We start from the raw sequence: 23,091 nt of genomic DNA on the forward strand, positions 1-23,091 counted from the left end.
TCTTCCCTGCTGATTTTAATACTCTGTCAGGCAGAGTGATAGCTAGCTGTTGCTGCTTGGCCCAAGTCCGGGACCAGCTTAGCCTCGTCCATGGGGCAGATGTGCTCAGGGCAGCTGGAACAGCCAGGCTCTGGTCTGACCTCTGAAATGCTTTCCTGAACAAAATGCATAGTACCAGTTCCTACAGATCTGTAATATGGCTGGTCATGAACAGCTCCCTATGAAGGTAACATATAGACCCAGGTTGTTACTCCAGAATCTGGAGGCTATAAAGCTTTCCAAAGAAATGGTAGCAAATTGTATGTAAAACTCTTGGCAAACTGCCTGTTTCTTTTCTCATTCTTAGAAATACCTGAACCGTCTCACCTAAATAGAAGGTGGAGAGCAGATAAAGTGCTTGTGTTTGAGACAGATGCCTAATGCTGAAAGTTTTGGCTGTAAAGGTTAAAGATTGTTGAAGTTGCAAGCAATTTAAAATGGGGGCTCTTGATGGAAAATCTTAACTATGGGCATCGCTGTGACTCTGCCTGTAGTAAGTTGCATGTCATAGTATACAGGCTGGCTTGTGCTGAACAAATATCTCCATAACCTCATTCCTTAAGAGCTGAATGTTTCAGTATCTAATACTATGTTTTAAAGTCAAATAAACAGTACATTTTGGTATAAACAAATTGAGTTATGGAATTACTTACCCTCTACGAACATCACTTTGCGGGTGTGTACGTGTGATACAAAGGAGCAGACAGATGATGAAGTTAATAGCGTTGCTGACCAGTGGAACGAGAGCCTGAAGACTGTTTTGGCCGGGGTGTAAGGGAGTGCTGCGTAAACATTAAACAAATGGGGCACCATATCTAGAAACTTACAATTGGGAAGGGGTCAGAGAAACAAGCAACGAGGCTCATGAAGAAATCATAAATCGCTTGTTCTGCCTTAGAGAAATAAAAAGGCTGATGTGGAGCTAGCACAGGGCTGTAGGGAATAAAATAGAAACAAGTGGGGAATATTTAGAGTGAGGTTTCTCTTTCAATTCCCTTGTACTCTGTTTTTGTTCCTCGCGTTACACTTCAGAACCAGCAGTCATTGGGAGACTGGAGTGTGTAGATAGAGCCGATTCAAAAATAGTGTGTTAAAGAGCTGCTCTTGTTGGCAGCCCAGGTTTGGCTGAACACTGCTGTCCTGCAGGAGCCCAGTTCTTCTTCATAATCTACTTTTCTCCTTTTCATTGTTTGGTTTGGGGTTTTTACCTCTATACCAGCATTAGGAAACTTGTGAGGTATCGAGACTGGAACAGATAGTTGCCCTGCTGTTATTCACCATTCCCTGTTGAGTGCGTGACCCACTGAGACTTGGTGAATCCATCTATTATGAGCCAGATATTTCTGATGTTATTTAACAGCAGTGCAAAAAGCTCTCGTATTAAGAGGAGATTGTTATTAAGCTTTACAATTAGTGTGGTAGTCAAAATTTTTTCCGATTCATTGTGTCATGTTTGATAGTCTAGATTAAAAGACACCTGTTAGTGTGTGCTGCAAAATTTCTGTCCATGTTTAAGAGAGAAGCTTCATTTCTGAAGGAGGAGACAAGTGAACTCAATTATCTCATTTCTGTTACCATAAGTCAAGTCTTCTTCCAGATAACTTTATTTCTTGTCTTACTCCTCCGGACTCTTGGTACTTAAAGTCAGCCCAGTTGAACGTACGAACTACGAGAGCTTGGAGCCTCCTGCGATGGACTCTGGCAGAACGGTCTGCGGAGGAAGCTCTTCAGCTGCCCTGCCCCAAGGACATCGTATCAGTCATACAGTCTGACAAGTTCAGCTTCATGGAGCAGAAAGTGGCAGCTAAATTCTGCGATACAGTATTTTTGAACAGAGGGGGGAAAAAAGTTTTACCTGGATTTCATTATTTCAATTAATCTGACTAAAACACCAAATAGACTGCTAACTCTGGCTTATTACAAATGCCCTGCAGTACCTCTTATATGACAAATGAAAGAGACTTCTACTTTTTCTGATTTTTACCTAAGGAAATGCACGGTTTATGGCAATGACTTTGGCCAGGATCTTCATAACATGTCTATCCCAAGCTGGAGGCTAGAGCACTGACTGGTGTCTGAGTCCTTAGCATGTTGTAAAGTGAAGCCACGGATTTAATTAGTTAACTGTGGATGTGGGTTTACAGATTCGCCTTTGGAAAAGTCAGCCTTTGACAGCTTGCACGGCGGTAAGAATAGCCAGCTTACAGCTGTAAGGTTGGGGACTTGGCAGTCTTGTGGCAGGAAATTAAAATGGGCGTCTCGAAACGGCTGCTGATGCGAACCTTTTGAAGGGTGCTGCCCTCTAAGGCAGGGACATCTGATCCGCTTCTGAGCCAGCTTGTGGGCTGACACCCGTTCCAGTACGCTATTTTATGGCAAATAAAACGGGGGTTGTAGCATTTGTCCCAAGCTGCCCACATGAGTCTTGTCAGTGCTGACTTCAGCCATCCTTTTTTAATTTGCTGCCACGTGTCTGTTAGAGCATTGCGGAAGGGTGGGAGGGAGGATACTTTCCCAGATGACTGCTGTTGACATTTGCAGAATAGAAGTTAAGTCAGCGACTTGTTCATTCAGAGTGCCCTAGTGCCCTGTAGTGTTTCTAAGCCTGCAGCACTTCAGCACCATGTAGATCATCAGCGATCTCTCAAGTTACCTAGGAAGATGGAAAATTGATCAAAATTGTGCCAGTTTTTAATGCTGTAATTTCAACTTGGGGGCATCGGTGAAACCAAGATTGTCAATATTGACATACAGTTGGGGGAAGCAAATGGGAAGGTACTGGAGAGGTTTTCCCTTCTTCTCCTGCCCACCCCACCCCACCCCACGAAATGCGAAGGAAACCTGTTTCTACACATTCTGCGTATGCATACGGGGTATCAGGAAAGCGGCGCTGTGGGAAAGGATCGATGACTTGTTTTCTACGGGCACCTTGCAGCTTTGGTTCTCGCTAGTGACGGCTACTGCACAAGCATAGCAAAATGTTGGTCTTCTCTGTGCAATTTGTGGGGGGATGTGAAGGGTAATATTTCTCTCATCCAGCATACGGGCTCAGTGTAAAAGCGTCAAAACGATGTGGATGCTGGTCGTGCTGAAAAGCAGGTGCCCTCTGGCTGGATTCAGGTCTGCATCTAGTAGAAAGAGAAATAGCCTCCCTCTCCTGGAAGGGTGGGCATGGACATTTGCCTTTGCCAAGGCCAGGCAAAACCTGTGTTTTATTCCGGCAGGCTGGCACGTGCCAGGACCGGAGAAACGTTACCACTGTATGAAAGTGGATTGTGGGGGCATCTACTTGAGAGGAAGGGATTGAAGAAAAGAAGAGAATATGAGTGAGCGATGATGCTAAGAACAGGAGCAAATATGAGAACAAAGATAATACCAGGAATAAGCATGATCTGAGAGGGACTGGAAAGAATTGAGGAGAGATTTGGGAAAATTACAGAGAGATACAGTGCAAATTGCTGTAGAAAAGAGAAGGTAGATTGGAATTGGGGAGGGAAGGGGGAGAAGGCGGAGGGATTGGTAAATGCAGTTAACAGAAGCACTGAAGAGAGTGTTAATTGACAACCTGTTATAATTAACCACAGTTCTGCTCCCATGCATTTCAGGAATGGATATGGCAGACAGTTTTCATTTTGGCTTTTGTGCTGCTCATGCAGAGTATGCTGGCTTTCGAGCCAAGCAGTGGATACCCATTTGTGTTCAAAGAGCACCTTCCAGGCCCTGAGTAAACATGTTAATAATATCACTTGTCATGGGAGATGGTACTACAAATTGATTTCAGACTTTTGTGTAGTAGACAGGGAATGCAGTCTGACTCTGCCCTGTCTAAAGCTGCTCATTTTGACTGTGCAAACATGAACTCTTGTCACCTGGCACAAAGACATTGACCCAGACACTAGTTAGTGCTGGAGGGAACTCAGTGGTGTGGCCTGTGGAGGCTCCTTCTAAATCCCCCAGGGGCCATTTGGGAAGGGGCTAATCTGCAGCTTGTACATTCTTCGCATCTGGGAGGACGAAGGGCGACTGCGGAGGGTTCCTAAAATTCATTTGAACTTATTTGACTTTTACCTCTTTGTGAGATGCCAGAGCCATGTGCTGAGAGCTTCTTTGGATGCTGTTGTCCCTTCTGAGCAAATCAGACAGCTTTCGCGTGCCATCTAGCAGGATTGCTTTGACCGAGATGTTGGGGAAATATCTTACAAATCCCTTTGTTGGCAATTAAAAGAACAGAACAAATGGAAACTGGTGACTGCAATTTCAGTTAAAAACAACCACTTCTCGGCCCACAGAAAAACCCTCTGAACTTAGAAAGTATAAGAATTTGGAAGTTACTTGAGGACACCTGTTAGAGCCAAACCCTAAACAGTGGGAGCTGTGATAGCTCAATCACAGAGTTACGGTTCACCTGCCTTTATTTATGGTGAAAGTCATGGGGTCTATAGCAAGTATTGTTTTTTATTGCACGGATTTGTTTATTTTGTGAGCATTGAAGTGGTAACGTGTGGCTCCTAACTGTTGAGAGGGGCTTTCCTGACTACACACTATTCATGGACGAAGACCTTTTTGCCTGGTGTTTCATGAGATGGACTCCCCTTTGCTAGCTGTGTGGAAGAACTGCTTTCAAAAATTTTGTGTGTCAAAGTATTCAAGGGCTCTGAGTCATAAATGGAAATCTCTGTGCATCCATTTTCTTCCTCCAAACTAATGGGTGAGATTAGTGAGCAAACCTTAAAGGCTAGCCCGGCGGCACAGCAATTCCCTTAGTTGTGTTGTCTGACTGCTTGCATCACGCATGGTTCAGTGTGTCAGTGATATACTGTATATCTTTTCCAAATGTTAATAGTGATCGTGAAGATGGAAGACTGGTAACGTTGCAAAGATGAGGAATGGAAAGAAAATCTGGAGTTTATGATTTTAACAACAGAGAGTTTCGCTGGGGGTTAGTTAATAACTGTATTGTCCTTTAGTAGCTCATAACCACCGTTCTGCAGCTGATTTTTCTGAACGTTTTTTGAACGTTTCTGTATGTTTTGGGTTATCAATCGTAGTTGTTTCTTCTGCCTCTGTCCAGAGCATGAAATTGATAGTAAATACTTTGCAAAAGTCGTTGTAGTTTAACTTGGTGCGCAGTTAGGTGTACAACAGTTAGATGTAAAGAGTCCAACAGTTGTCTGTCTCTTCTTTTTTACTTGTAGGTTTATTCTTCAGTCTAAAGGAGTGATTCATAATCAGCTCTTAGAAAAACAGAGAATAGCAGAAGAGAAAATTAAGGAATTAGAGGTAAGTTTTTTTTGGCAAATAAAGATGATGAAAATAGAATGTTGAAGGTCAACAAGATACTATTTTTATCTGGTACTTTTCATTCTGAAGGTTCATAACTAGGGGAATGTAGGGGCTGTTAAAAGTAATCTACAAGTAATTCATGTCACTTGGTTTCTTTACTAGATCTGCAAGCTTGTGAGTGATATGGAGAAGGTGGCTAGGGATTGATTGTTCACTCTATGTCCTGATAGGAAAGCTGGAGGTGAGGGGTTCAAATGAGATTAGTAAAAGCCAGGTTTAAAACTAAATGATACGTATGTGGTTCTTTGCAGCAGGTAGGTAATGTGAAACTCCTTCCCAGTGCTGTGAATATTAAAAATTTACACTGGTTCAAGACAACTGTACAAACTCATGGAAGAGAAATCCATTGAGAATTACCAAATATGTAGAAATTACATCCTGCTCGGGAAGTCCCTGAGCTAAAAATGTCTGGAGGCTGGGAAAGTATTAGGCGTAAGCACCATATATGCCTGACCTGTTCTTACACTCTACCCTAGGCATCTGCTTGTGGCTGCTGTTGAAGACAGGATACTGGGGGAGATGGGACTTTGTTCTAACATTGCGGTCAGAGCACTTCCGTGTTCTTCTGTTTATCTAGCTGGAATATTTGAGGGAGAGAAGAATATCTAGGAAATATAAAGCAGTCCCTGTGCAAGTTTCAGCTGCTCAAACAAGTTATCTAGTAAATCTTGACCATATTCTAGTGGTTACATGTACAGTTTACAGTTTCTTCGGAGAGGGGTTCAGAACATACTTTTTCAAGGCTGTTAGTTTTTTTTTTTCTTAATGCCCCTAAAATAGAATTAATACAAACCCCCATTCCTTAGTTTTTGAGGAATGACAGGGGAAACAAAGACTGAGTTGAGTCCAGCTGCCTACCTAATGTTAGTGTTTTGGAGAAGGTGACTGCAGACCAGGTAACTAGGGACAAAGAAGTAGCAGTAGGAAGTATGTACTCTGATAGGACTGCGATAGGACTGCACAGTTCCATTTTCATTGTCTCCTGCTTACACTAAAGCAAAAGTAGAGGTGATTTTTTCTAAGTCCTTCTTAAAACTCAACTTGGCTGGGGAGCTGTAAGGCAAGCACATCACCATATGTTGCATTGCGTGCAGCATTTTCTGTGTTAGGTGCTAAGAGGTTTTGTGTTTCTGGCTGCCAGAACCTTTTCTGTACAGGGAAAGCAAGTACTCCATGGGTAGGCCATATATTTCAGGTAGCTCTAATGCAGGCAAGGCTCAGGTGTTTTTATGCTCACGTGATAAAAGTGATTGTATCCTGGTTATGCTGGAACCATCTTGGATACTGATGGCTTTGAACAAACTCAGCCCCACGACTGGAGCTAGAGAACTTCACAGCAGCATTTCTGGAGCTGGGAATGATTGGAATGTGGTTGACAGCCTTTATTTACTGCCCATTGGGCTCCCAGAGTGCCAGTTTCATCAGGCTGTGGTCAGCTTTTCAGCTACTATGTCCTTCAGCTGTGCATCTCAGTTTCTTCCCATTCCTGGTGGGTAATGGATCTTACCTCCTGAGCTTTCAGATTGTTGAGTTTAGCAGAACGGGTGGAGTTCCCCCCAAATTATAACCTTTGCCATTTTTGCACGAAGCCTCAGAGCTGGCTGCTTCCTAGTGGTGAGATGGGGCTTTTTTTGTTTTATTTTGTTTTTTCTTTCCTGCTTTGTATCTCCCTGTTGCTTTGGGTCTATGGTTGTTGCCACTGAATTGAAGTTCCCAGCAATGGTGACCGTCTTGGAAGGTGGGGGGAGCGGGAAGGCAGCTGCCATTGGATTGATTTTTCTTTTTAACCATAGATAATAGGGCTCAGATTGCCAAAACTTCCAACAATTTACTTTAAATGGATGTTCAAGTCTAGCTTTTAATTATTCTGTTTCCATCTGGCTGGCAGTTTTGAGAAAACCATGTTGCCTAGGCTTGGGATTCCCCACGGGAAGAAGACAAGCTCTTAGACTGACAGCTCCTGGAAACTAAGATTTCAGGGGAAGTACCTGAATCCAAGTTAGAGAGCACTTATCAAAGGAGTAGGGGATTTTGCTGTCCTGAAAACAAGCTGTGACAGAAGCAGGAAAGAATGTGAAACTTTTGTGACCTTGTACTTCCACTACATCATTGTAAAATATCAGACCAAGATAGTCAGGTTAAAACTTCTCTCTATCAATTATTAAAACTGGAAGGATTTTAAAGCTTGGGTTTATGTTTTACACTGTTAACTACTTTAGTTCTTACTCATTTAGCTTACTTTGCATAGTCGAACCAAGACGATCGGTGTAATGCTCCAGTGTCCATAGAGTGTGGCTGATCTGGTTGCTCTTGTAATGCCAGCTGAGACAATTATGCATTGCTGTTACAGAGCTATTACTGAGGCACTGTGAAATGTATATTTTTGATACAGGCTTGAATTTGAGAAATGCCCTCACCATAGCTTGCTCCTGTTTCCAGAGGAGCGCAAGTCAGAGGGTTGGGCCGACTGCTAAGCTCTCTTGTAAAGCCATCCATTTGTGTAGCAAGGAGAGAGCTGAGTACTGACCATTCCTGAAAATGTGGAGTTTAATCTGCCCCAGAGATGTGAGCTGAGTTTCCTGAAGTTCAGAGCAGTCTGAATGAACTTGGAAAACCGAAACAGGTTTTGCCTCTGGTTCAAAAGCCTCTTTTCTGCCTCCTCTGCCAGTCTCCACAGCAATGAATGATTTCAGTTATTCTTTCTTTCACTCCCCCCTCTTTGGTTCCTCTGCTGTTGAAGCTGTGCATTGCCTTTTTCATGGCAGCAGCACAAAATGGATGTGATATTGCTAGTCTGCTCTTCCCTGCTGCTCATTGCATGGCAAAGCCCAGAGCAGCAGGAGAACCAGAACGGTCTTTGTGCAGACCTGAAAGTAATGCTTGGCTGGAGTTTGCATTCGGTGTACTTTGTGAGATGAACTGTGTGAGCGTGGTCCTGAAAACACCAAAGGAGTATAGATGTGCATAAATAAGCAAGGGTGCAAATGTATATCTGTCAGCTAGCCTGCAGAAAAAGCAAGGTGGCTTTATCCTTTTTGTTAAATATATACTTAGCATACTTCACAACTTGTGCATAATCCTCTGGAATCCAAATAGACTGCCTAGGCTTGCTCGCAAAATATATGCGCTTGCTCGAAGGCTGTGCCAGCAAGGCTTGCAAAAATCTTCTCGGATACTGCAGAGATTGATCGTGTAGGCTCACATGGGAAGCTTCCTGCTTAGCAGTAGCGATTGGATTTTTCCAGTCCTGATAATATCAAATTCTTGTTGTGTTTCACTGAACGAGGGGTGTGTGTTAAATCTATTTTGAAAGCATTCTAAAGGGATGAGCATAGGCTCTTTTTAGCTCAGCAATGTTTGTGCAGTATTAGAAGAAAAACCAAGTAATGTTTTTCTTCCCTTGTTTTTAAGGAAACATGATATGTGAGGGGTGGAACAATGCTTTGTTTCAGGAAATGTTATCCGTTTCCACTGTAGGGCTGGATGGATTCTGTTTTTAATGTGGCTTTTTTAAAAAGAACAAACTCTATGATGTTATAAAGACATGGAAAATTGATTCTGTTAGGGGTGGAGAAAGCGATTATTGCTGTGTGTTTTCTCTGGTAATATCTGATAATCCCCCCTCTCTCCTGCTATATTCGGCATGTTTAGTTGTCAGGCGTTGTCAGACTAAATTGCTAAAAATAACAAATGGGGGGGGATGCTGGGCAGCTCTGGCCACTGTGTGCCACTGAATTTAGTTCCTTCATGAAAAGGGCAGAAGCAACCTGCTGCTTTCTTGTTGAGCTGGATTTCTGTTTTAAAGCTCTGACCACAACATTGTAATGTGCCTGTTTCCCAGGCAATTCTTTACACATGTGTATGGGATAGTGAAGATTTACTGCTGTGGAGCTAAAGGTTCAACATGTGGCTGGAGGAGAAAATATGATCGGGAGTGGTTGCTTTCTAATGCAGAAATTCTTCATGTGATCCCTGAAATTCTATGTACAATTGTCCTGTCCCAGACCCAAGTTTTCTTTGTTCTCATTATCATCATGGAGAAATAAATACTTTTTTTTCTCAAACACCAGTATGCTTCTCATTTAATGGCTTAGATGGTTCTGCAATGCTGCAATTCTGGCAGCAAAAAGTTAAAATGTCGTTGTATTGCAGTGCCTTGTGGTGATGAGGTGTCAGAGCTAACAACGGAGTTCTTTCCTGGTACTGCCTGGACATAAACGTGCTTGTACTGCAGCTTCCATTTCTCTAATCTTCTTTCTTTAGGAGCTTTAAAATGGCTTTGCTGCAGCCCTGAGGCATAATGGTGTCACCCCTCTTCTCGATGAGTCTAGCAGCACGTCTCTGACGACTGCCACAACAGTTTTCTCATACCCTGTGGGAACAAAGATTTAAACAGTCAAGGTGTGGCTGAGAAGTGCCAGATCCCGAGACTTCAAGTTGCTTGTTCTCTGAGCAGGTACGGCTTAGATGGACCTGCTCCATGTGGCCATGCATCTCTGCTGTGCTTCCGTGGCAGTTCTCTGGACAGTACTTTAGTTTTATGTTGAAACCGTCAATGTGGAGGCCAATTCTGAGGGTAGCTTTAATGATGTGAAAACAAGTCTCTTGAAATTTGTGGTGGATTTTACAGACCACTAAACAACCATAAGAAGGTAGCAATGTTAGGCCGTTACCAGTTGGACCAATTTCTTCCCGGGATTTATAGCCGAGAAGCTCTCATCCCATTGTTTGCATGGTACAGGCCAGCGCCCAGGAATGTATGGTGGGCTCCTTAAATAAACAGGGGAGAATAAGGAATGCTCCTGTTTGCTTTGGAGTGGGGAAGCCTCAAGAATAGCTCTCTGTGCTTTAGTCTAGAGCAAATTTTATGTTGGATGAGTGTGCTTTTCTCTCATTCCATCACTGGCATGTATGCACATTCCTAGGACATGATTTTATACCTATGGTGTCACAGAAGCTGCACCTTGTTTTTGAGGAGAAGCCTAAGTGTGTGTAGAAATATTCAATCCCTAGTTTGACTTTATGGCTTGGTCTGCCCTGAGGAAGGTTGGCGCGCTTTTACCACTGTTGTTCATACAGTAGCCAAGCTGGCTTTAGCAATATTGTCACAGGACTAGCAAGGTTTAGACGCCATTTCCTTGCAACTTGGGACCTTGGCTGCAATCATAATTTGGGAACAAGAACAAAATTCCCCGGCACAGATAGTTTGCAAGTTTGGGGCATTGCTGGGGAGAAGACCGATTCCCGCCCCCCCTCCCCCCACGCCCCATCTCTTTGAATGTCCTTTTTTAGGACATTTTAGGATTTTTTTTTTTTTAGTTTAATTTTTTTTTGGTCTCTTCCAACATCTTCACTTGGAAGACTGGAGTATTGAAGGATTCAGACCAGTTGTATCCCCTCCCCTGAGTCACAGCTTGGAGTTGGGGCAGCTTTCCCTGGCTATGTATGATTCAGGAGCCCAGATGCTCTCTGCAGCTGAGAGGGAGATGGTAAGTACTTCCAGAAGATCACTCATTGCTGGAGGTATCTTCTCCCTCTGCTTGCTGCAGAGGAAGGCTGGACATCTGATGTTGGGACAGGTAGAGTATGGAAGTGAACTTCATAGGTAGGATTAACATTTGGACTTGCATGCGCCCATTAGAAGGGAGCTGTGGGAGCTCTATAGATTGTGGAGACTGATGTAAAAGTGAGCTGCAGAACCTTACCAGGCCTTGGTCTTGAATAGTTTTTGATGTCCAAGGCAGCTGCATGTGTCTTAGAGTTCCTTTTGGGCACTGCTGCTTGGACTTGGTGGCGATCTTGGAAAATGTATTCCACTTTCATTGTGTTGACTTCTGTCATCCAGGCCTGAGGCTGTGCTTTCAGTGAGGGCTTGCTCCCAGCTCTTCAGGCTAAGACAAGTCTGCAGTCTTAGCTTGCTTTTTAATGACATGGGTGGTCCAGCTGCCTGCCTAAGCTTGTTGCATCCACAGGCACTTCCATAGGAGAGCAGAGCATGCAATGCACAGAGAGTCCTTAGGATGAGTCTGCCCTGCACAAAGGTACTTGTTTTGAAGAAGGGCATAGCTGAAGCTTCTTGGTTTTCCTATAGATCTGGCTTGTTTATGCTGCAGGAGAATCAACTCCATTCTCCAATTTTGAAGGGAAAAATACACTGAACAATGAGGAAAATAGGCCTGAAAAATGATAAAATGGTGAAACAGGCTAGATGAGCAGACAATGAGGTGGATTGAGAACTGGCTGACAGGCGGAGCTCAGAGGGTGATCAGTTGTGCAAAGTTGTGATCAGTGGTGCAAAGTCTGGTTGGAGGCCTGTAGCTACTTGCGCACCCCAGGGGTCAATACTGGGTCCAGTCTTGTTCACCTTACCCATCAGTGACCTGGAGGAAGGGGCAGAGTGCACCCTCAGCAAGTTTGCTGATGATACAAAACTGGGAAGAGTAGCTGATACACCAGAGGGCTGTGCTGCCGTTCAGAGAGACCTCAACAGGCTAGAGAGATGGGCAGAGAGGAACCTCACAAAGTTCAACAAAAGGAAGTGCGGACTGCTGCACCAAGGGCAGGAGTAACCCCATTGCACCAGTACAGGCTGAGGGCTGACCTGCTGGAGAGCAGCTCTGCGGAGAAGGACTTGGGAGTCTTAGTGGACCCCAAGTTGACTATGAGCCAGCAACATGCCCTTGTGGACAAGAAGGCCAATGGTATCCTGGGCTGCATCAGGAAGTGCATTGGCAGCAGGTTGAGGGAGGTGATGCTTCCCCTCTACTCAGCCCTGGTGAGGCCACACCTGGAATATTGGGTCCAGTTCTGGACTCTCCAGTAGAAGAGAAATATGGAGCTCCCGGAGCGAGTCCAGCGAAGGGCTACTAAGATGCTTAAGGGGCTAGAGCATCTCTCACGTGAGGAAAGGCTGAGAGAGCTGTGACTGTTCAACCTGGAGAAGAGAAGAGTGAGGGGGGATCTTATGAATGTGTTTAAATGTCTGAAGGGAGGGTGTAAAGAGGATGGGTCCAGACTCTTTTCAGTGGTGCCCAGTGACAGGACGAGAGGCAATGGGCACAAACAGAATCACAGGAATTTCCTTCTGAACATAAGGGAAACCTATTTTCCTGTGAGGGTGATGGAGGACTGGAACAGGTTGCCCAGAGAGGCTGTGGAGTCTGCATCTTTGGAGATATTCAAAAGCTGCCCTGCTTGAGCAGGGGAGTTGGACTAGGTGATCTCTAGAGTTCCCTTCCAACTTCAGCTATTCTTTGATTCTGTGAAAAGGTGGAGAATATAATGGACACGGAAAATTAACACTATTAGGGCAAAACCATTCTTTCTGAAGAAGCCCTCTGACATTGGGCTGGGACCATACAAATTTGAAGTAAATGCTGTAGGATTTGGGGCATAGTCAATGCTGCACTGATTCCTTTTGTCCCTTAAATTGACTCTGCTGATGGTAACGTGAAGAACAGGTCTTATTCCTTGCTTTCAAGGCAGTGGATGAATCAGACTGACTTAACTTTTTTCTTTGTTTACAGCTTCACAGTCCATCTCGTTGTTTGTCAAAAGCGAAGATAGTAAGAGAATTGTTTTCTTACTGTCTCACTTCCATGTATTTTGTATTAACTGTTTTTCTTGTATCCAGATCCCATCATCTCGCTCTTATCCCAAATAACCCAAAGTTGATTCTGTGCAGTTGGAGCCTTGCAGCTCCTCAAGGGAACAACTGCTCTTTAGTAATTGCAAGAAGGAAGGTGTATCTTCTTTCATTCTGGTCTTGATTCCTATGCTAGATTTAGAACTCTCTAACAAAGATCAAAAAAGTATATGTTCCTTGTGGAAAATTCCTTAAAAAGCAAGTCTCATGTTAAATAGTGCACAAGGCACTGGTTACAAAACATTAAGTTCTAACTTCATAGGGACAGAAAGAAGAGAATCATCATGTTTAAGAGGGGTTTCGATTCCTGGCTCTCTGAAAAGACCTGCCACTGGCTTCGAGCTGGGGTGTCTTATGAAAAAATCTAGCATCTCATCACATTTTTATAAAAAGTGGTTGTAGGTGATGCTGATTTGGGTGGAATTATCTGTATTTATAACATTACTTTTGTGAGTATTCATTTACAAGGCTGGAGCTTTCATTTGGAGGATTCCTTCATGGCAACAAGTTTTCCAGCTCTCAAAGCAAATACTTAATTAGTAATTCTTTGATAGTCATCACTGCACCACAGACTGCAAAATAAGCACACACACTAGCTGAGAGGGCAAAGGCTTTGTGAAGGGAGAAATTGAAATTTGTCACAGTTCTGTATTTTCACTGTCCCTACCTTTATTTTTATGTAAATAATTATACTTTTTAAAAGCAGGCGAATAATTAATGTGGCCGTTGATTGATTACTTTTAAAGTCTTTTAGAAGATAATTATAGAGATGCTTTCAAAATAGATTTATCTCTGAACTTGCTCTAGGATTTTTTGGTTTTGCTCTGGTTTAAAAAAACCCCCAAACAACTAATGGAAGAAGCTTTTCAGGCAAACTTTCCCAGCAAGCTAGCATTCCTTTGTAATTCAGGGGAAAGTGAAATGCATTATGCATTAATAAAAAAACCACTTCTTCCTCTGTATCTAAATGGTTTTGTCCATCCAGGAGCCTACACTTAGTCATCTGGGTCTGAAAACATTGCTTGTTTCCTTTGATTAGCATTAAGCTGCTTTTATGAATACATTGAAATCATCTTAACACAAAATTGATAGATAAGTCATTCTTTGTCATTTTAAACCAGGGTCTGATTCATTGTCAAAGCTCTCCTTTGTATTTATGGCTGCAAAGTAGCCAAAGCAACGAGCATAGCTGGAAGCGGGTCCCTCTCCAAATTCCTCCTCGCATGAGTAATATTTAGTCACAAAAGCAGTGCCACTGTACGTGCCTTAGTCACCAGGCCGTACGCAGTCCCTCCTTGCTGCCCTTTATGCCTCGCAGCTCTGTGGCTCTGGGGAGGGGGATTATCTGCACCCCCCCCCCCCCACCTCCTCTCTATCTCGCCCAGGGAGAACAGGAAGCAATTATTTAGAAAGCTTGCTCCTACCTGCAGGAGACCTGACCCGGCTCTGAGTCAGCTTTATAAAGCCACACCTTGCTGCTAAGGTAAAGAGCTTGTCACGACTTCCTGCTGGGCCCTTGCAGCTGCCCGGCTCACTTTTCTAATTTGCCCCGAGATATATTGCTGGTGGGGAGCTGGCCACTTCCTCTCCTGTCTGTGAGGCAGCCAAAAGTTCAAGGCTGTCTGACTTTGTGGAGGGGAGGTGGAAGTCGAGAAGAGATACTGGCTACTTAGGAGTTTACATCATCTTGTTGCTGATTTTTGAGTCTCTGGAAATTATGGTAATTTTCTTAAAAATGGTCTCACTTGGCCTGGAGTATGGGAGTCGGATGACGAGACAAAAGTCATAAAAAGTCATATTACTAGAGAGATTCTGATCAGCTGAACTGGCTCTTAGGAGCCAAAGTGCAAAATTAAGGAACTTAATGCATTTTGCAAGAGGCAGTTTGGTGAGGGACACTTCCGCCAAATCAAAATGTGGGGATTTACAGATTCTGGGCGAGTTTCTCCTGCACAGGTTCTCTGTGTTTGACTTGACTCTGCTGTCATTGAGTGTGTGGTTACCAAGTGCAGTACCTGGCCTGAAGCAATATGCCTCCAAAAACTTTACTCTAAATGGGTAGTTTTGCCAAGAAGGGGTCTCCCATGAGCAATCTCCTGAGTCAATGATACATTTCTACTGCCACCTACTGAAACATTACCAGCCAGCTTGCTTTCGTAGTAGTTAACATCAAGCTTGGGTGCAGAAGTTCACTGGCACAATCTGTCATCCCCAATCACAGAAAGCAGCTGTCTCCACCTCTATTTAAAATGCTGTTGTGCGGCTGAAATGACAGTTACATACACTGTGCTCCCAGCCGGGCTGGAGCTTTGATACTGAAAGGCTGCTCTGCAGATGTGTTTTCCTGCCCATTAGTGTTCCTTCTTCTCTCAAAGGTTTCCCTCCCCTGGTACTGTGTTTGGAAGCTAGCGGGTATTTTTCCCAAACCAGCTTTTTCCAAGCACATTCCTTGGCATTTCAGCGGTGTCAGAAGCCCTATTGGTAGTGCTATAAGTGGGATCGATACATGATGAAGGTAGATTTGCACCAGCAGTTCTTTAAGCAGCTGCTTCTAATGATCGTCCTGAGTTGACAACTACATTTCGATGCTAGATGTCCTTTCTAACTGGGACAGCCTGTGCTTTTCTCTGCTCTAATCCAGATGCTTTTGAAATGACTGAGGCTCCCTATAGCCTTCTGGAAAGAACAGCTAAGGGAAAACCCAGGGATCTGAATCATCACTTCTCCTCTTAGGTAAATGGCATCATTGTGCTTCTGTCAGCAACTGTCATCAAAAACCAGCTGGGCTCCCTTCCTATTGCTGTTCATTCTTGGGCAAACTGTAGGCAACTTCCTGAGAGCAATAACCCTTCTTGGAAAGTCTTGTTGAAGTGTATCTAAGTGTGTTCTGGTTGCTGTAGCATGTAATCCCGGCGTGTCCGTGTGCCACACAGTGTCACACTGGGCGAGGTCCAATGCTGGGTGGACCTATTAGGGCATAGGATTGAGTAAAGACTCACCCAGCCCTGTCAGCACAGCCCACTGTATTCCGGTTTCTCCCAAAGCAGAAAAAGCCGGGTGCTGCGCAGTGGCTCCATCTGATTGCCATTTATGTGTTCAAGTGAAATCACATTAAACAAAGGCATGCTATCTTCAGTGACCTGAGGTTGACCAAAATATTTCACCTTGCTGGCAGTGTGTGTGAGAGCAGTTTAGTGGGCTGTTCTCCAGCAGCAGCCCTCAAGGGTAAGGGTAACCAGTACTGCTCCTGTCTTACCTCCAGCATGGAGACAGCAGAACTTTCTTCCCTCTTGGGGAAGATCATTCTCCAGACAAGTGTGTGCACCCAGCTCTATCTCAGGATCTGCTTATCACTTTCCCGAAGAGCGTACACACAGAGCCCTCGAGGAATGCCAAAAATGGCCTGGGTTAACTTTGGGAGAAATAGAAACTCTTGGCTAGGAGGTTTATTGAGACGGTGTCACAAGATGAGTTATATCAGGGCTTCTATTTGAGGCATTGTGTCATGCCCAAAGACTTTGCAGCGTTCCTCAACAAAAGCCTTGAAGGCACGAGAGTAGCATACCAGCATCTGGAGGCTCGTAGCCAAGTGTGCTGCAAACCTTGGGGAGCATGTGCTCTGGAAAGGAACCTGCCAGCTTGTTTTGTCCTCACAAATTGGGGTTTATAGAAAACCAATCAAAAACAGCCTGAAATGAGAAGGCATGTTCCAATACCAGATCCTTAAATTTCCATGCAAACATTCTTGTTTGGATTTAAGCAGTTAATGTTTGTGTTTGCAGGCTTTGCAATGTTGAATTGCAACATGAGAATGAAAGGTTTAAACTGTTGTTTCATCTCTGAAGTGAAGAGAGAGAAGCAGATTTTAAAGACCAAAAGGAGTAAAAGTTGGAAAAACCTCTATTTGAAAGAGGAAATTCACCTGCAAGTTCTAGGCATGATGCAGTGTGAATGACTTTTGGCTGCTATTTCTTGGTTTCTTGCTGAGAGCAGAAGTACTGTATTGGCTTTTGGAGGTGAGGATACATGTCTTGAAACACCATACTAAATTACCAACTCTAGACAAGCTTCAGCAGACATGTGGGTCTGGCCAAAAACTGACAAAGTCTCTCTCAAGGCAGAGAAGCCTAAATCACAGTGCTGTAGGAAATATGTTGCTTTGGTCATTTCAAGCTACTCAGTAAGGAGCTGATTAATAGATGTTTCTTGTTGTGGAATTTGTGGATGCTGGCTCTTTAATCTGCCAGGAATGTAAGGTCTGGATGTGTCATCACACTTCTCTCCTCGGAAAGCATCCATTCAGCTATAGTCTTATTAGCAGAGTGATGCAATAGAAATGGAGGTAGGAAGGTATCAGGCAGAACGCGACTTCCTGGAGTACCAGAAGGTCACAGGCCACGTCTGTTAACCACAACTCCTTTTCTTCTCTAGGGTGTGAACTGTAGTTGTATCTGCATTAAATGTAGTATTTCCGCAGCTGCTGTTGAAAGCAAATAGTGTGGAGCTAATCAGGGAGTGAAGTCCAGGAGAGGCACGGTGCAGAATAGTGGCAGGGGCAGGTATTTAGGGAATGCTTTTAGCCAGAACCAGAACCACTAGGTCACAGGCTCCCCTCTCCAGTGCACTTCAGTAAGAAGCATGAGCAGTGAGTTAAGGTCTGGGGATGCTGCCTTATGTCACTTCTGACCGAGAGCAGAGTCAAGCTGCTGTTTCGAAGATCTCATGCTGGGCCTTCATATACAAGAGAGGCAAGGAGGAAAGCAGACTGAGCACGGGCCTGGGCAGCAGTTGTCAGGAGTCGGTACCTGGAGGCTGCCTAGCACTGAGTGAGAACTGAGCACTTGAGCTGTTGGCTTTGCAGCCCACTGTCCTAGTTGAGTTTGCAGTGAGCACAGCGGGAAGCAGCCACCCTGCCCTCTTTGCAGGGAGTCCCTGTGCCTCTAGCAAGCAGACTGCGTTTGTAGGCTTGTGGCTCGACTGGGTCCTCTCTGCAGAGCCCTGCAGCTCATTCTGCAGGGCCCTGAGCTGCCCAGCCTCCGTTTCTTTTGTGAAGAGCACCCAGGAGATTGACATGAGCTGTCCGTATTATGGGGCTGCGTGAGAAGCCGATCCTATTTTTGGCTGCATCTCTGATCACATGGGAGATAGCAGTTTTACTCGACATAGCTCTATTGAAATCCCATACAGGTTAGCACATGCTGTTCCTCCCCCTTACCTCACTCATATGGTTTAGGATGGCTGCAGGAAAGCTTGCAAGTGGGGAAGGTTCCCAAGGACCCAGCAGGGTAAGGAAAGGAAGAGCAGGCAGGGCATGGCGATGCTCTCTGCGGTCAAAGAACAGGGGAGACCCAGGGTGACTCCTGAGCCACCACGAGGTGATGGGAGGTTCAGCCCCTGTGCACTTTCACAAGCTGGCTGGAGTGGCTCTGCTGCCCAAAGAAGAGCACTCCTTTGGCCATCTCCTCCCATCCTCTGTCTCAGTGCTAGGCAGCCGTTAACCTGGCAAACCTGGCTCCAGAAGCAGATTTAGGTGAAAGCTAACTTTTTTTTTCAGGGCTATTTTTCAGTCAGATCAGCAGTTTTGTGGTTTGGTTTGCTCTCAGCTGCTGCAGCCTTGCCCAAGCTGGGAAAGATGATCATTGTCGGCAGCAGAGTCAGCTTAAAGGGATTATGAAACTACAGGCTTGGAGGCTTTGACTGCACTGGCTTTTTGGGGCATCTCCTTCAGCTTAGCACCTTATGGAGACCAGCTGTTCTTCCCCATGGGGCCTAGACCATGCTAGCCTGTACCAGTAGCAGTGTGTTGGTCTCACAGGCTCCAGTGTAGGTGGCAGTGCTCTTCCTGTGCAGGGAAATAGCTGAGTAGAAGGGGGACTGAGAGGCTGTCACTGCAGATAAGGGCCAGGTTAGATAAGAACCGGTGAATAACAGCCCATGATAGTGCCGAGTGCAGGTGCAAGAGTTCGTCCTGTGCTGGAGTAGGTCAGGACAGGTAGTACGTATTAAGCATGCTCCCTCCCCAGAAATGTGTAGCTGCAAATCGCATTACCTTCCCACGTGCGTTCAGCTGCCTTCAAGGCAGCCTCCTGCTTCCGCTCCTCGCTTCTGCAGCGGAGGGGCTCCTCGCATGCTGATGGCAGCCGCAACCTCAGCTCATTCCGCCCCATTTGGGAGTTCCTGCAAATGTCAATCACAGGCAGCGCTACAAAAACAAAGCAGTGTTTCTGAAACCTCTGAAAACAGTGTGGAGGCAAAGGCAGGCTGGGGAGTGTGGGAACCCTGGTGGCTTTCAGTGCTGGGTGATTCACTTATGTGGCAAGCTGGGGGTGCTTGCTTCCTGCCCTGGCTAAGTGCTTCAGCCTGGCGGAGGGGCATTCAGAAGCTATGCTTGTTAAATAAGCTTCACTAACATTCAAGAAGTGTATTTTCCCAATTGGTAAATAAACCTCTAGCAAGCAGACTGTGGTGAGCATGAACCAGAAGGAGGAATCATCCTTTTACTGAAGCCAGAGCCATCAGCTGACAAGCCAGCCTCTTCCTGCTGTGCCCCCTTTATTTCCTCCTTTGCTCTTGGGCCCTGCTTATCGTGCAGCTGCTGGCTCCATGTGGGACTGCCCAGCCCTCTTGGAGGATGTGGCCCTCTTGCTCGTGGGCCATGAGCATGGGCTTTTCCAAGAGCTGAGTGGTATGGGGTCACCTTCATCCCACTGGCTTTCCAAAGCAACTCTCCTTTCCCAGTTCCACCCTGAGACTCCATGACTCACGCAATGGCATCTCTGTCTTTCTGTTTTGGGTAATCACCCTGTCTTGCCAAAGGCCCTCTGGAGCTGGAGGATGGATGGGTGGTTGTTTTTCCTGCACTGGAAGGCAGTTTCTGGCACCACTGGTGCGGGGAGCAGGTAGGAGCTCAGAATCAGCAGTTTGCAGCACGTGTTTTGCAGCTCCTCTGCAGACCTCTGAAGTTGGTGGCTTCCTGTGCACATCCCCTGCAGGGCCAGGTGCTGCCATGTCCACGTCAGGCTCCTGCCTGGCAAGCACTGGAGTTAAGGTGCTGGAGAAGTAATATCCTCAGGGAGGAGGGAGCAGCAGCCATCGACTTCCTTAGGGACCAAAACTGGCAGTACAATTCTGGCATTGCACTGGAAATTTGCTGCTACATGCAACAATGAATGAATACTTGGAGCCGTAAACACCTCTTAGAAAAATATATCTAGCTAATCTAGTAAAGAGCTAACACCTAGCAACCACAGTCTGGTCCAATACGTAGGGCAAGGGGAGCTAGAATTAACCAGGGCCACAAATCAACAGCAAGTGTGAATAAACTTTGCAAGTTCAGAGAAGCTTGGAGATGGGTTTTTGGGAGGCTGCAGAGGATGTTTCTCATATAGCTAACAGTTACCACCAGCCCAGCAGATCTGGCTGGGCTGGAACAGCCTCAAGGATGACTTAAGAGCAGTGCTGTCAGACCCCTTGCTTGGCTCTTGCAGAGCTGGTGTGACTAGGCAGAGTGTGTGTCAGCCCGGCTTGCTCACAGCGCTGCTCCCCAGGAAGGAGGACCGGGGAGTCACACTGAGTTCCTGTCTAGACCCCAGTAATTGTGGCAAGGAGAGGTTTGCGCGCAAGTTCCTGCTGTTTCTCCCATGATTACCTAAGCAGAAACCAGGCTGCAGCTCCTCAGGAAGCAACACCTTACTTCTCCCACTTACTGTTTGGAAAATGTAGCAACAGTCTGCTTCACACCCCCCCTTGGCTTGAGCCGTGAGTCAGAGGGGCAGCGAGCTGTGCTGCCTGTGGGGCTGTGTGCTGCCGGCCTGGAGTGCAGCTTGGCAAGTTTGCTGTCCCCAAGCTGGGGGTCCTGTGTCTCCTTTCCCCCTGCAGCAGGACACTCCCTGAGCACAGCTTTCCCCAGCTCTGCCCCATTTCCCTGTCTCTGGTGTGCGTTTCCAGCCTGTTGGCCTTTGCCATCCAGTGCTTCCTCTCTACTGGATCCTGAACTGTCCCCAAATCTTTGAGATGCTTGATGCCACCATCTCTGAAGGGACAAGTCTGGCTGGAGGCCACTTTTGGGAGAAAGGAGAAAAAGCACCTGGACCAGTCCAGGTCCTCTACCCTACATCTGTGCATGCCAGGAACCGCATAAGCCAAGAGGGTGATCGAAGGATATATAAATTCACTGAATCCTGGTCTGCCAAGGACTACAGGCATTGCTTAAATAAAGAAATGGCATTAATCCCTGTCCCTTTGCCATGAGCTGTGTAGCTCCAGCACTGTTATTCCCCCATTTCCTTGCAGAAATTGGGAAGGCAAAGCACCCCGTTGCGAGGTCAGGCAGAGTGGATCCCTGTGGCGCAAGGTGCCTTCACCGCAACATTCATGAACGTTTTTGCAGCCTTTCAGGCCAATTTAGTGCTCAGAGTCCCTCTTACTCAGGGGAAGTGGGGTCCAAAGGCTCCCTAGCTTTATTTCCCAACAGTGGGTGTTTGAAATCCCGCTGTATCCCAGCGCCAGAGCCCGTGCTCGCAGCCTGATGGGTCAGACATCGCTCAGCACTGTGGTGGGCACGGCGCAGCTCTTGCTACGGTCCTGGCTGGAGCCAGCCTGCCAGCAGAGAGCTGCTCGTTTGAAACGTCTCTGTTGCCCTGCAGAGGGGAGAGAAAGGCAGAACCAGGGGGGATGTCATGGGCCAATATAGGGAAAAGTGTTTGAGTGATAAAGGAGTCCGTAGGAGTCTGTGGTGCCAAAGCCACCCTCCTTCCAGCCTGCCTGGGGGCTGGTCTGGGCGCAGCTCTGGGCGCCTCCTCTGAGCTCTGAGCCATGCAGCTTTACTGTGACCTGTCTCCCCTTGCCACCTTCAGATTTAGTTCCCTGACTGTAAAAAAACCCTCAGCTTCTTTCAGGAGCAGCGTGAGAGCAGAGTGATGGTTGCAGAAGGCCCGCAAGCACGTCGGGGCTGCGCGAGGCGAGTCATTCGCCGCAGAAGCCCGTGCCGTGCCTCCTTGGTGGTTTCCTGGAAAGCAGCTCTTGGGAGCAAGAGCCGTCGCCCCTGTCCGGGGGCCAGGGGAGAGAGACACGGAGCCCTTTCCCATACCCACAGCCCCGGCTGTTGTTAACGAGCTTTACCGTTGAACTGAAGGTCCTTTGGGAATTAGAAATGGGGCCGGAAGAGATGGCCTCGCGGCATGGGAATTTCGGTGAAGTGTACGGACGCATCGCTGCACAGGTCTGCTCTGAGGGGGCAGTCGCTCCAAGGACTGCACTAAGCAACCGCTGGCTGGGAGTGAGCACCCGGAGCCGCACATGCTTCCCCCATGCATCTGATCCCCCTGCTCTATCCCGTGCAGGGCTGAGTGGCGCTGAGGACCTCTGGTGTCCCCTTTTAGCTGTCCTTGGCTTTGGTGGGATTTAGAGGCCGTTCATCTTTCCCTGGGGTCCTCTGCCCGTGTTAGGGGAGGTGATTCAGTGCAGCCCATGGCAGGAAGCTCTAGGCTGAGGCTGAGACTCCTTCAACTTAAGAATAACCTTGGTTCATAGCTCAGCCAGGAGCCTGAGCTGTCACCGAGCTTCTGCGGCCTGTGTGGAGGAGCATCAGCTTCGGCCGTGGCTGGGCAGCCGCACTTGCTGGGGGCACTGCTGTGCTGCGAGCATCGTGTTGCAGCGGTGCTGAGCGGGCTTTGCCGAGACGGGGCCCCTGCTGCACCGGGTGCTGTGAGGCTAGCAAGCCAGCGTGACCTGCGTCTGGGCAGGTACAACTGCCTGGAGCCCTGTTTGTGCCTCCCAGAAGCTCTGCCTGATACGCTGCGTTCCCAGCGGCTGATCTGCAAAGCCCGGCTCTGGGGAGCCTCCCTGAGGTTTCCTTGCAGCCTGTACCAAAACGCATTTGGAGCAGTACTTTCCCCGCTGCCGCCAAAGGCAGGCTGCATCCAGCCATTAGGGCTGACTGCACTCCAGCAGGAATGCTTTCTGTGGGCCTGGTGTCTGCGGGGAGAGCTCGACTGTTGTGTCTGTTGTTTGGAAACCCAGAGAAAATAGTCCAAAGAGCCAAGTGCAGATTTTTCCAGTCACCT

General features: G+C 46.6%; 1 protein-coding gene across 1 annotated transcript in view; it reads left to right on the forward strand.

Moving 5' to 3' along the window:
- Positions 1-23,091, forward strand: part of PFDN1 (prefoldin subunit 1) — a 33,856-nt gene that overhangs the window by 9,878 nt on the left and 887 nt on the right. Inside the window, exon 3 of the mRNA XM_026105506.2 lies at positions 5,235-5,319. Within this exon, the coding sequence (XP_025961291.2) occupies positions 5,235-5,319 (85 nt within the window). The remainder of the gene's footprint in view (positions 1-5,234; positions 5,320-23,091) is intronic.

The sequence above is a fragment of the Dromaius novaehollandiae genome, chromosome 15 (assembly GCF_036370855.1).
Source record: "Dromaius novaehollandiae isolate bDroNov1 chromosome 15, bDroNov1.hap1, whole genome shotgun sequence".
In the NCBI taxonomy this organism is placed as follows: Eukaryota; Metazoa; Chordata; class Aves; order Casuariiformes; family Dromaiidae; genus Dromaius; species Dromaius novaehollandiae.